We start from the raw sequence: 13,301 nt of genomic DNA on the forward strand, positions 1-13,301 counted from the left end.
CTCACGCTGGCTGCTGGCTACACACGGTAGCCCATGGCAACCCACTGCCACAGGGACTGCAGCCTACGCCGTCGCCGGCGACTCAGGGCAGCCCAGCTCCAAGTTGAGCTGTTGTTCAGCATCTTAGCTGTAGAGGGCAGTGTAACTGGCCCTCATATGTGGGATCCGAACCGGGGCCCTCTGGCATCCCAAGCGAGTTCTTAACCATCGCGCCACTCGGCCGGCCCTGGAGTTTCTGAAAGGAGCAAAAGTAGATACATATATTCAGTTGGCTATCTCTACCCAGAAATCCCCTAGCACTATCTCAATTTATTTGTCAGTAGCAACTTTTTGTAGAATAGTCATTAACACAAGGTAAATAAATACTGAATTTGCAAACACTTCTATATTGCTGCATTAGTATAGATAACTAACAAATTTAGGCTTCAGAATCTTTAAAAGGCTCATTTCCTTCCTACTTTACATATTAAGGTTACAAAAGATAAATAGACTCTTATCTCTTATTGACTGGGGACGAAAATATGGGGATAGTGGAGGATCTTTTAACTTCAATGTTATCTATTTTTACAATGTTTTCATTAATTTATATTACTTTTTAATGAATTTAAAACATAATTTTAGAAGAACAAGAACAAAAGTAAAACATTGCATAGATGGAAGATTCCTTAAAATTTTTCCTCTTCAAATATATGATGCCAGGGTTAATGAAAAACTAAAAATGGATAATTCTTTTTATATTTAATGGAGTAGGTAGGACAGAGCACAGAACTCCTTTAATCACTCTCATCTAAAAGTCAGACTTGTAGTATTCCTCTCTCTCAATCTTTCTCCCTTCTACCCCCATCTGTCTCTTTCTATTTTTTCTGGAAAAAGGTTTTTAAGGTTACATTTAATATTAATGATGACTGCCTGGAAAAGAGGATGTTGATCCTCATAATGCTGATTTCTCATTTCATTTTCTTGGTAAATAAGAGTATGTGTATTGATATTTCTGTCCCATTCCAGGATACAACTACAATCCTATTTCTCTTTTGGTTGTAAAAAATCTTTTTAGAGTTCCTGTTCCCTGCGAGATTCATTCCAAACTACATAGCATGGTGTTCACAGCCCTGTTATAATATGGCTGTAACTTAACCTGTAGCTTTATCTGGTTTTGGTCCCCATCAAGCTCCTAATTCCACTCGACACTGAATTATTTGCTGATCCTCCCAACTTCTTCATGTTGAGGCGTCTTTGTCCATGTAGCTCCCCCAGCCTGGAATTCTTTCCCCGCTGCCCTTCTATCTCTGCCCATCTTAGTCATACCCATTATTACAGGCTCAGCTGAAATGTTACCTTCTCTAGTAAAGGTCCCCCCTTATCTTTCCTTCCACCAGGATTAATGCCACTCCACTGGGGACTCACAGGGCATTGTTTGCCCACATCCTGGCTGTGCAATAGGTATTAGTGGGTGTGGGTGTGAGGGGGAGAGTGGAGGAGGGGAAATTGTATTTATTAAATTATAATTTCCTTGAGGGTAAATATGATGAGTCAGATATACACATAACACATTATATACAGTTGTTTCTCAGTAATGTCAGTTGGTTAGAAATGAGCCTTGTTTCATTTTCTTTGTGTTAACAGCATTGACAAAAGGTGATTATTAGCAAGTTGGGATGGGGGTAAGAAGTATGAACACTCATTAGTGTTCACTGAATACAGATCCACATACTCACTTGTAGATGACTGGCTGATACAGCCAAATAAATCTCTGAGTGACCGGAAGTGACTACTGTAATAGGGGAAAGAAAATACTGGAGGGATGATGACTAGCTGAGTAAATCTAGGGGTTCCTGCCACAGGAGAAGAATCTGAATAATTGGGGGGTGCAGTGTGGGTAGGGGATAGGAGGAGGGTTTGAGGGAGGAAGATGATTGATGAAGTGTGTGATGGCTGACAAGACCCTCTGTGCTCTGGGTGAGGGAGTTAGTGATGATTGAGGGGAGACCTCGGAGGGTGCGCGTGGTCTCTGTGTGATTAGCAGGATGTAATCAGCCATCTGTCTGGGGCATAGCCCTGCCAAAGGACATACTAAAGGGGTAAAAAGAGAGAGGAAACATCAATAGCACCACAAAGATCTTATAAGTTGTAGAACTCTGTCTGGGACTCACTATTTCATTGTTTTCATGCTGTCTTATTCCCCCCCCCCCCCCCCCCACACACATATACACACACACACACACACACACACACACACACACACACACACACAAAGCTTAAAGCTCTTCTCACTGATATTCACTTGCAGGCTGTTTTGTTATGGTGGGAGGATTAGAAAGTGAGACTAATCTGGGTTTTCCTGCAGTGATCTCACTGTGTTACTCCAGGTGAGCTCTGGAGGGTGCGGGGCCAGGACTGGAAAAGGGCCATGAAGAAGGAGGAACCAGTGAGCACGGGAACTTCTTTAGGAGCATATTATGAAAGCCACTCTCATTTTTCCTCTAAGTACAAATTCAACTTAATACTTGGCAGACACCCTTTGGCTCTCTTGTTTAAGAGTTTAAAGTCATTTGAAGTTTCTCTGCTCTTGACTTCACAAGAGGCCAGGAAGGTAGGCATCCAGCATGATTTAAGACTCGGTGATGAATTAGAGCCTCATCCATCTAAGTAGACCATGACATTTAATTAAGCAAGTTATTAAATGTGCGATGTTTTTGTGTTATCTTTGCAGAGCCTGATTCTAGAATAGAACCCTGGAATCAGATACAGGATGTACCTCATTTCTTTTTCCTTAATACAATCAAAACATGAGAACTAACCTTAGGTGAAAATCAAAATATTCCAGTGGAACTTTTTTTTTCCCTTTCAAAATTCGGTGTCTCTATGAATAGCTTCTGTGAAGCGTGATTATGAGACTATCAAAGGAAAAAATGAAGGAGAGAAATGGACACTTGGGGATGCCTAAGAGTTTTCTCTACTTCGGTTTTAATAACGTGCTTTGTAGCAAGTAGGTCTGCTATTTTGGCTGGCATTGTGCTTTGGTCTCTCACTTGTTTTTTAAGGAGTAAGCAGAACACAGAAAGACAGAGAGCAAGTATTTAGGCTTGAGATTGCTTTCCATGATGCTAAGACCACCTCTCAAACTATACACATGCTCTTGTGTGTTATGCTTGGAAGGAACAGTTTCTTCCTAAGAAAAGAGAGAGAGAGAGATTGAAGCTGTATAGCTCAGGTTGGCTCTGTCAGCTGGTTATGTTCATACAGCACTATTGATTTATTTGTACATGTATTAATTATTCTGCTTTAGTGTTGCTCAGTTTTGGGGGGTATACAGTCTTGGTTCTTCTGAGCTGTGATTGGATGTGCTCTGTCCACCCAAATACTCTTTTCCATAACGATCTTTGTTTTGGCAACTGTTTCCCTTTCCCCAGCTCACTTATCACTGTTTGTGTGCATAAGGCCTGCCTATAACTGCACAGGCCTGGAGCTCGCACATTAGCTTCCAAATAGGGAGAACAGAGCCCTCTCTTTGTAAGCAATGAGGCCACTAAGGGTGTATGGAGCTGGTGCCTTACAGACTTGCTGTGTCCTGCTGGCATGGAGTGGCCCTGACACTGGCCCTTATCTTGTTTGGCCACAAGAAGAGAACCCAAGGGGGGAGAAAAGGAGGAGCCAGACGCTTAATCCTGAAGGACCTTTAGGGACAAAAAGCATTTACAGTGTGAGTAACAGTCGGCAGATTCCCGGCTTTTCTGTTCTTTCACTTAAGAGAGAAAATTACAAGGGAAGGGAGAAAGAGGTAGGCAGTTGTGATGGCTGTGTAGCTGCATTTTTTTTGGTCTGCTAGTTGGGTGGAAGAACACTTTCCTGATGTAAATATGTCTTATTCAAATCGAATGCATTCTGCTAAAGGCAGGTTTCAACTCAAAACCTGTGGACTGTCAGAGATAGCAGAACCAGTGCTTGTTAGTAAGCAATCCAGGGTATGTTTCTTCTGTTTCTATAGGATGATAAATAGAGTGTGATGGGAAAACCCTTCCCACAAATTAAAAAAGAAGGGGGGAAAAAAAAGCTCTAACATTTTTTCTGTTTTCAGCTTTTGCACTTTACATGTTGAATCTTCTTTGGATTTGTGAAAAGGAAAGGATTTGATCTATTTTATTTTTAACATAGCAGCTGGGATAAAGGTGGTATTATCTCTAATGCTAGAAAGGTGGCCACAGATAAGCATTTGATGGGAGGAAGGGAAGCGGAGGTCATGGGGTTTCAAAAAGCTGGTTGATTACTCCTCTCATGCTAGAATTGTAACTGGGTGTGTACCTGTGTACACTTGGGTCAGTGTTTTCACTTGCATCTTCAGAAATTGTTGTCTACTGGCTTTCTTTTCCTTCATTTTTAAAAATTTCCCTGTGACTGGAAAGGAATCTTATTGCAAAATGCCTTGTAAAGGAAGAATACGAAACTTATAGTCTTATAGTGTTTAGAAGAATACATAGATTTGTGCTGAATTTTCTACTATTTGTTTATGTTCAAATGGAAAAATTAATTTGATGGGAAAGCAAGCTTGAATAGTCATGCTAAGGACAGGAAAAATATGCACAGAGATTGATACTATAAGTCTTCATAATGTGAAGCAGTTTTCCTTTAAATTATAAATTTATCTTTTAAATCAGAGTTGACTTTGTGAAAATAAAAAATAGAGTTTGGTTATCCATGGGTGGCCTTTTAAATGTGAAATACTGGAATTGAAAATTAAATGTTTGTAGTAATTATTTCCTATAAAAATGGGTAATTAATCAATTTTATGCCACTTCCCAGGCTTGCTATGTTATTATGACACATATGGTATTTATTTCCTGGTGGCAAAGGTATATGTTATGGAAATAAAGAGACAGAAGTTAAAATAAAACTCAAGTAAAGATCAGCTTTGCTTTATGGAAAGTCTCTTGTTTATAGTCTGATCAGTTAAATATAGAAACATCATATCCAAGATGAAATGTTATAATGCAGGAAAATTTTGTTTTGGTAGCTTGAATGTAAGGTTTCCTTGCTCTTTACCCATATGTGAGGCACACCAGCAATTTTTTGTTTAATGTTTTTATTCTATTCTGTTTGTCCTCTACATCCAGAACCACATCTGTGTTATCAATCTTAAATTGCAAACTCCTGGGATAACCTTCCATATTTGTTCTTCTGGAAAGAATTAGTGACACATAATGTGTAAATAATGACTTACAAATGCATTCCTGCAGTATTCATTTGTTTCTTTCCATTAAGTAGGACAACTCTATTGGTGCTGTTTGTGTGCTTTGGTAAAATGGAAGGCCATCATTTAATACCTACACAGCTCTCAGTATAGGCAGGATGCTGCCTATAGCTTTGACATCTCTGGATAAATAGGTACTCACAGAGTCTTAGAGTCAGATGGGATCTTACTGATCATCTAGGCCAATATTTTCATTTTACAGATGAGGAACACCGAGACCCAGAAATGTGAAGCATCTTGCTCCAGATCACACAAAGCTGTACTATGTCTGTTTGGTGTACGTGCTGATGGTATTAATGGAAATGTATGTTGGGACATAAATTGCATTGAGTCAGTTCTTTGGTATGTTCTTTAACTTACAATAGGATGTGTATTCCAGGGAAGGCCCAGCCTTGACTTAGGAGTTTCAGAGAAAACACAATGGCCAGGCATCTTTTTTTCAGTTGTGCAGGGCTCTTGGACAGAAGGGGCCTGGAGGTGAGTGGGTGTGGGTGTAGCTTAAAAAGTTCATGGTATACCTCCCAGGCATTTAGTTTTCTGGTTTGGATGAGTCTGGTTTCCTAGAAAAGCAAATCACTATGACACCAGTGTCATCATTTATCACCAGTTCTGTGACCTTGCACTAGAAACCTTTATTAACCTTTGTGTATCATATTCCTTCTCTGGGATTGTGATTTTGAACAGATCCCCCAAAGGGCAGTGAATTGGCTGAAAATGTCAAAGTTCTTTGGGAAATCAGAGGCTAGGGTATGGTTTATTAAAAAGTAATATGGCAGCTTAGTCTTCCTGGCGTTTTTTTCCCTCCCAGTTAAATTCTGCATCTTCTAATTGATTTAAAAAAGAAATAACCAGGTCTAGTATTATTGTTATTTTTAAAACTGTGTGTAATGGTAGTTAAAAATGTAGGGTATGGATTTCCCCCTCTTGTAATCAGGCAAAGAAAGCTGTTGAGCTGAAGCCTTAAACCATTGTCTAAGGCAGGTACCAAAGTGATAAACCTACTTTACGACCGAATATTTCAATTTTTGCAAATAACTTTGATATAAAAAATTCATCTATAAACCTCTTTATCATTTAATTTAAAAATAAGATGCTCAAGAAATTGGAGAAGGGCAGCATGCTACAGCATTGAAAGGTTTCTGAAATAATATGTCATACGTAGGAGTAACTTATTTTTAAGGTTTTGTCAATTCAACAAGTGTTTTTATTCCCTGTGCCCATTCCTGTATGGGAAGTTACAGGTTCCTAGTTAAACTGAGAGCTTGCTTGAGTTCCATTCCCCTTCTTTTGTAGGTAAAATCATTTTGCTGTTGTTGCTAAGTGAATATTAAGAAGCTAAACAACTTTATCTTAAAAAGCAACCTTAAAATGTTATTTTAATGTATTTGATTAGCATTTTCATGGTATGTGTTTAAGAGCAATTTATTATTCTTGAAATTCCAGAGCCTCTAAAAATTTCAATGTGACCAAATATTAATGTCATTTAGGCTAAGAGTTAATTAGATATATTCTATATTATCCATGATTTATACTTTTCACAAAAGTAAAGGCTTGGCATTACTCCATGATGTCTGTGTATCTAACAAATCATAGAAAGGGAGCAACCTCTCCTGAATTCAGCACCGTGTTTTTTACTAATTAGAATGTGTCCCTTCTCTAGTTATCCTATGTATTGACTGTATTGGCTGTAATAGTCAGAATGATGCTTGGATGATTGTAGTTGTAAAGCCCCAAATAACAGTGGCTTAAACAAGAGGGAAGTTTGGTTTTCTCTCAATAAAGAAGTTCAGGGCAGCAGTCTAGGACCGGTACAGTAGCTCCTATAGTTATCATGCACAACCCATGTTCCTGCCACTCTGCTCTACTGTCTTCTACCTGACGCCCAAAAGCATCTCCTGGTCTCAGATGGCAACTGGGACTCTAGCCTCCAAGTCCACGTGACAATCTAGAAGAAGGAGGAAAAGCAAAGGGCAAAAGGGGGACCCTCCAAATTGAGTCAGCTCCCTTTAAGCAGCTCTCCCAGACTTTCTATACGGGAGTTCCCCTTACGTCTCATTGGTCAGAACTTAACCACTCGGCCACACCTAGCTGTGATGGAGGTAGGGAATGTACTTTTAACTTCTTGGCAGGAACATGCACAGCTGAAAATCAGGATTTTGCTGCTAAGGAATGAGGAGAGAATGGATGTTGGGGTAGGCAATACCACATGGTTTTGTGTCCCTATTATGCGCTGAGTCTCGGGGCTACTATGTAGAAACTTAAAACACCTCTTTCTGTTTTTGCAATGAGCTATGGTTTCTTAATTTAGAAATCTGGCTTAATTTAGAAATCCTGTTTCTTCTGCGAAGTATCATTTCTTTATTTGGCAATCTTGTCTGACTCTTGCTTTCTTCTGTCCTCTTGCCTTTCAGCTGTTTTGGAAAGAAGTAAGAGTTAGACTTCTCCATGTTAACCATGAGCGTGACACTTTCCCCTCTGAGGTCACAGGACCTGGATCCCATGGCGACTGATGCTTCACCCATGGCCATCAACTTGACACCCACTGTGGAACAGAGCGAGGGAGAAGAGGTGATGAAGGACGTGGATGCTGACCAGCAGTACGAAAAGCCACCCCCACTGCATACAGGGGCCGACTGGAAGATTGTCCTTCACTTACCTGAAATTGAGACCTGGCTCCGGATGACCTCAGAGAGGGTCCGGGACCTCACCTACTCAGTCCAGCAGGACTCCGACAGCAAGCATGTAGATGTGCATCTAGTTCAACTAAAGGTAAGGAAGGCCTTTGGGCTCACATCCATCCCAGACAGACCTCTGAAAAGGGCTATGGCACTGAGAACCTGCATTCTGTAATTCTCAGTGAAGAAACATCCAGGAACAAAAGTAGAATAACAGGTTTGAAGCCATTACCTTTGTAGCTAAACATGGACAGAATTCTGTCTTGATTTTTTACTTCATGGGCTGAGTATCTAGAATAAAATTGATCTTAGGGGTACTGAAGAAAAGTGGGGAGAGTAAAAATACTACACAAGGTTTAATAAATAGGCTGTCACAGGTAAAACACCCAACTGAGCTGTGATCGTGAGTATGGGTATGTGATTATTATCTCCTGTTGAAGTTTAAGCCTTTGTGGCAAACAGTGGATTCTGGAAAGATGGGGAGGGCAGGGTTCTGTTTTCAGAATGAGTTCTTTTATCCAGTTACAATGCATCACTGCAGAACAAAGGTGCTTTTATAACAACTAATCTAAAATCCAGACATTAAAAAAATGTCTGGCTTCTAGAGCCCTTCACAAGCCTGACTGTTGATAACCATGAAATGCAGGTGATATTAAAGAGTGCTACAATAGAGATTTTGACCCAGGGACCCCAAAATACCGTGACTCTTGCCCGCCATAGCCATTCCTCTCTTCAAGGTCCCTGTGGGAAATGCACGTTCAGGTCAATGACCAGCAAAGCAAGGCAGATTTATAACCAGTCAGGGTGTTGGCCGCCAAACCCCAATGTAAATTTCTAGTCAGCTAAATGACATCCTAAGAATTCCGTTACCTAAGCCGGTTCATCCTAAATGAAATCAAAGACCAAAGAGATTCTTGGCTCTTAACACTTAAGGATACAGCCATCAAGGTGAGAGGAAAAGATGCAGAGTTAAGACAAAGCCCGTGTCCCAAAGCCTAGAGCAGAGCGGGCTCAGCCTCCTCAGGCTGGTTCAGTGGATCCTGGATCCAGCTGCCACATGAGAGAATGTCCAAGAGAAAGATGAGGTGGGAGGAGAGAGAGAAAACAAAAGGGCCAGAATGTCAAGGTGACTGGGCTTCTCGCAGGTTGTGCAGGCCTGGGTGGTCTGCTTTCTGCAGGTTCTTGGAAAGGAGAAGGCACAGAGGGGTCACAGAGAGGTGGCTAGGAACCAGCTTCGGTGGCACACCAGCCTGGCTGGTGTCCTGCTGTGGCAGCAGGGGTGCTGTGTCTCAGTCCCTGGAACACTGTCCCTTTAATCAAAGGAGCAGCTCCAGCTCGTCAGTGCTGGAGTGAAATGGAAGTCAGGGGGCTCCACGTCGCCCCTCGTCTTCTCTGTTCCTTCTGAAGCTACACTCCCATTGGCTCCCATAAGTAAATACAGGTTTGGGTTTGGAAGAAAAGTTGACTGTTGCTCTCCCAAATCTTTTGGATTTACACAGAAAAAGTGGTAAATGATAAAGGAGAATGGGGAGGAGAGAATGGAAATATCTTTAGAAGACTCCATTTAAAAGGCTGCTAAGCACTCCTAAAAACATTAATGTGTCAATTTACTTCATTTAATTACATCAATAATACTGAAGTGAAAATTAAAACTTTAATTCCAAATAGGAATGCAAAGTGTTTGTACAAGCAACCAGAGTTATGTTTAGTGTTTGAGAAATCACTTCCAGGGTGATGGGCTTGTCTTTTCACATTGGAATTGCCTATCACCTTCTCACCTTAGTCAAAAGGAATCTGACACCTGCCTCCACACAGCTCTGTCCCCCAGTGTGGTCTGTCTCCTTGCTGAGAAAGGTGCCCCATGAGGGCAGGAAGTCAGGACAGTAACCCCATAGTAGTTAATCAATTCCTTTAAATGAAAGAGATGAATTGAAATGATCTTATGTTAATTTAATTCTAGGCTTTCTATGATTACTTTTTTGATACTTGGTCATCAAGTGATTTACCCATCATTCTCTGTAATGTCCTCAAATATTGTGTGATAAGAGAGCCCTTCCACACTGAGCCCCAAGTCAACAGCCCTGGTCAGTGAGTTATGGCCTCCTCTACATAAGGGTTTAGTTCTAGTCTCTTAATCTGCTTAGTTAAGTTTCCCCTTAATTGGTGTAATATTTCTTTATTCAACCAAATAAGCACTTTGATGCATTTTATTTAAAAAAGGATTTTAAATACATGTCGGTTTTTCCTATTTTCACATGGATCCACAGGAATAAAGGGGAACCTGGGAACAGAGTTTTTGATGGGGGAAACACAACAAAACAACTTTGTGGAAACAGCTATCAGTTGAGGTCATTGAGAAAGCAGGGGTCAGGCCCAGCCTGGGTAAGGCCAGCCGTCTGCTGTGGGGAGTCCCAGCTTGGCTCCCACTGCCTAGGGAACTTGCTCAGTTTATTAATTTACACTGAAAAATGACTGTCACAGGGATGGGAATGCCATGGCTTCAAGAACCATCTAGGTGTAGATAATTCCTAAATGTATCATATATATTCACTCCAGTATTCTCCCAGGAGCCCCAATTGCCTGACATTTCTCCTTGTGTCTCTAGTGAGCATCTCAAACCTGATCCACCCATCAAAAAGCTCTTAGTCCTCCCCGCTCATGACTTTCCCTCCTTGGTCTTCCCAATTTCAGTAAAAGTGACCACTCTCTTTGCCAAGCCAAAGCATGACATCCCACCCCACATATGTATCTATTAACACGTCCTGGGGATCTGTCTCCAAAGTATGCCCCAAAGCCATTCACTTCTCCCCAGTACTACGACTGCTGCTGCCCAGTCAAGCCACCTCACTGCCTGCCCCCTCTGGCACCCTGCAGTTCATTCTCCACACAGTAGCCAGTGGGATCTTTTCAAAATGTAAATCAGGCTATGTGACTCCTTGCTTCCTATTGGCTTGCAATAAAACCCAAATGTCCTCCTGTGGCTCCACCTCTGCCAGCTTCTCTGGCCCTGTCTCTTGTTCCTTTCCCCTTATTCATAAAGCTTCCAGTGCATTGGAAGTTCTGAAGAAATGTTAGGCTACTTCTTGCCTCGCAGCTTTTCCTGTTCCCTCGGCCTGGGAGCTCTCTTCCTCTGCCTTTGCCTGGCAGATTCAGGATCCTCATCAGGCAGCCAGCCCGAGGTACAGCCAGGTTCTAGCCTGTGAAGGCACAGGACTGGGAGAGGGTAGGGAGGGAGCCGGGGCCTGTGCTGTGTTTGGTGAAGGGTGAGCACGAAAAAGGAGCTACCTTACCTAACTTGTCTGCATGACTCACATTCTCTTTCACTTTGTTGCTCTAAGTTTTATCATCGCGGTCCTCCCTACCAATGTACAACTTAAAAAAAAAAATTGGCTGAAAAATACTGTTAAAAAACAAAATTCAATCGAGCACATTTAAAAACATTTTTGGAAAATGCTCAGGGGAGGCTTAGTCTGTGGTTTTATATTAAATGTCACTTTCTCAAAGTAGCTATTTCTGATCCCTATTCTTAAAACCCTCATCCCCTTCCCCAGCAACTATCTAGTCCATTTTTCAGCTTATTTTTTTAATAATGGTTCTTATCGCTAGCTGCAGTCATTGGTTTACTTGTTTGTGTTAGCCCCAAGGACCTCAAAGGTCTCATTCCGCACTGTATCCCTGTTGCCTTGGACACAGGTCGGGCCTTTGGTGGGGGCTCAGTTCACATCTGTGGTTGAACAGACAAGCCCAAGTTTGCATGGTCAGTGCCTTCCATCCCCACAGACAGGCTTGCACCGGAAGCCACATAAGGAAGACTGACTGGTGAGGACTGAATCAGGACAAAGGCATTGGATGAATCAAGGCCCAAATGCATTTTGAGCTTGACCATCCCATCATCAGGGAGAGTCTGTGAGTGGTTCAGAAGCCTTGGAGGTCTTGCCTGGGAAGTTTGCTGGGAGGAGCTATCCTTTTCTCTGTAGGTGTCTGAGCCTGGTCCCGTCCCACCCCCCTTTCTTTTTGACTCCTTCTTTGGTAAGGGTTTTAGTCAATAAGCATGCTTTTTGGTCTTCTAGACCTTAAGCCACTCGTTTTCTTTAAAGGTAATTTTGCTTATCTCCTGGTCATTGTGTTGATCTTAAAATTTATTTATCAGAGACTACTCTTATCAGTCTTATTTCCAAGTTCTTAGGGGAAGTTTTATTGTAACCTCCAGGATGGACTACAAACCACTACCATAAAGTTCCCATGTTAGGGGAGTGATTGTTCTAGAGAGTGAATAAAAATATCTAACCGTAAGATTAAAGTATGGAAAAAATGCAGTATACTATACTGTGTAATTTTTTCCATTATTTTTAAACTGAAAATGTGATCCACGCATTTGCCTTCTTAGCTTCCAGATATTCTTTAGTACGAAGTACGAGAAGCCAGCCGAGCCATTTTTAGAAACTCTCTCTCTTCCTCCCCTTCCTCCTTTGGATATAGAGGCCATGCTGTGTAGGAAAATCAGACCAAGAACCTTAAAAGGTTTTGACTTTCACTGAGACTTCTGGTCTGGATGGATGTATTTGGGTGCTCAATAGGCAAATTAGGCACCCCTGCTTGCTGATTCACTATCGTCTTAGAGAGAATATTATTTGTATCCTGGAAACATGATAGCAGGAAAGAGGGAAGGCTTAGACCAGTTAACATAAGCTAAATGATGTGGCTATATGACAAATAGAAGTCTTGAAGTGACTTAGCTGGAATCAGCACCCCAAATAACCCACTTCAGATGAATTCTATTCTCAACCACCTCCAGATGAGATCTGTGATTGGTTCTTCGATTTTGGCTTGATTCTCAAAGTTAAAACCCAGTGACTCACATGGGGTCTGGAAGGCTTGCTGGGAAGGCTTGAGTCCCCTCCAAGGCTGGGGTTGGCACATCAGATGTGCCTGATGGACTGAAGATGGTGTACATCTTGGGATGATGGAATTGTTGGGACAGGATTCAGCCTCCTCATGCAGCAAGGAGCCTCCCAGCACAGGAGGGAGGGGAGTGATGGTTTGTGGTAATGTGTGTTCCCAGTCCTGGAATCGAACCAAGCAGCCACCCCCTGGGCATGTGGGTACCAGTGAGGGGGGAAGGGCTGTGGGCCTGACTTAGAGGATCTGTCTCAGCTGACTTTCTGCCTGGGATTCTCCCCTACCCGTTTGGCAGGTGTAGAGGGGAAGAGTGTACTCTTCCCCACTGTTGGCGCAAAACTAGCTGAGCTCTGCCTGAGGTGGTAGCAGCCATGGAGTCCAGGATCCGCTGGATGTGACAGTGAGCCACAGTCAGGGTTGATTCCTGGGCACACCTGTGACACACCCTAGGATTCTCAGAAATGCTTTTTTTTTTTTTTTTT

The 13,301-nt window shown here is 42.0% G+C and overlaps 1 protein-coding gene across 6 annotated transcripts in view; it reads left to right on the plus strand.

Moving 5' to 3' along the window:
* AKAP6 (A-kinase anchoring protein 6) overlaps window positions 1–13,301 on the plus strand; it is a 473,754-nt gene that overhangs the window by 104,043 nt on the left and 356,410 nt on the right. For 3 of the 6 annotated variants that reach the window (XM_019656775.1, XM_019656773.1, XM_019656770.1), the window contains one exon: window positions 7,657–8,014. In XM_019656775.1, coding sequence (XP_019512320.1) covers window positions 7,691–8,014 — 324 coding nt within the window. In that variant the 5' untranslated portion in view covers window positions 7,657–7,690. Of the gene's footprint in view, window positions 1–3,527; window positions 3,779–3,846; window positions 3,963–7,656; window positions 8,015–13,301 lie in introns of those variants that run through there. The other 3 variants (XM_019656774.1, XM_019656772.1, XM_019656771.1) reach the window with 3 other exon arrangements.

This window comes from Hipposideros armiger, unplaced genomic scaffold, assembly GCF_001890085.2.
Source record: "Hipposideros armiger isolate ML-2016 unplaced genomic scaffold, ASM189008v1 scaffold_265, whole genome shotgun sequence".
Taxonomy (NCBI): domain Eukaryota; kingdom Metazoa; phylum Chordata; class Mammalia; order Chiroptera; family Hipposideridae; genus Hipposideros; species Hipposideros armiger.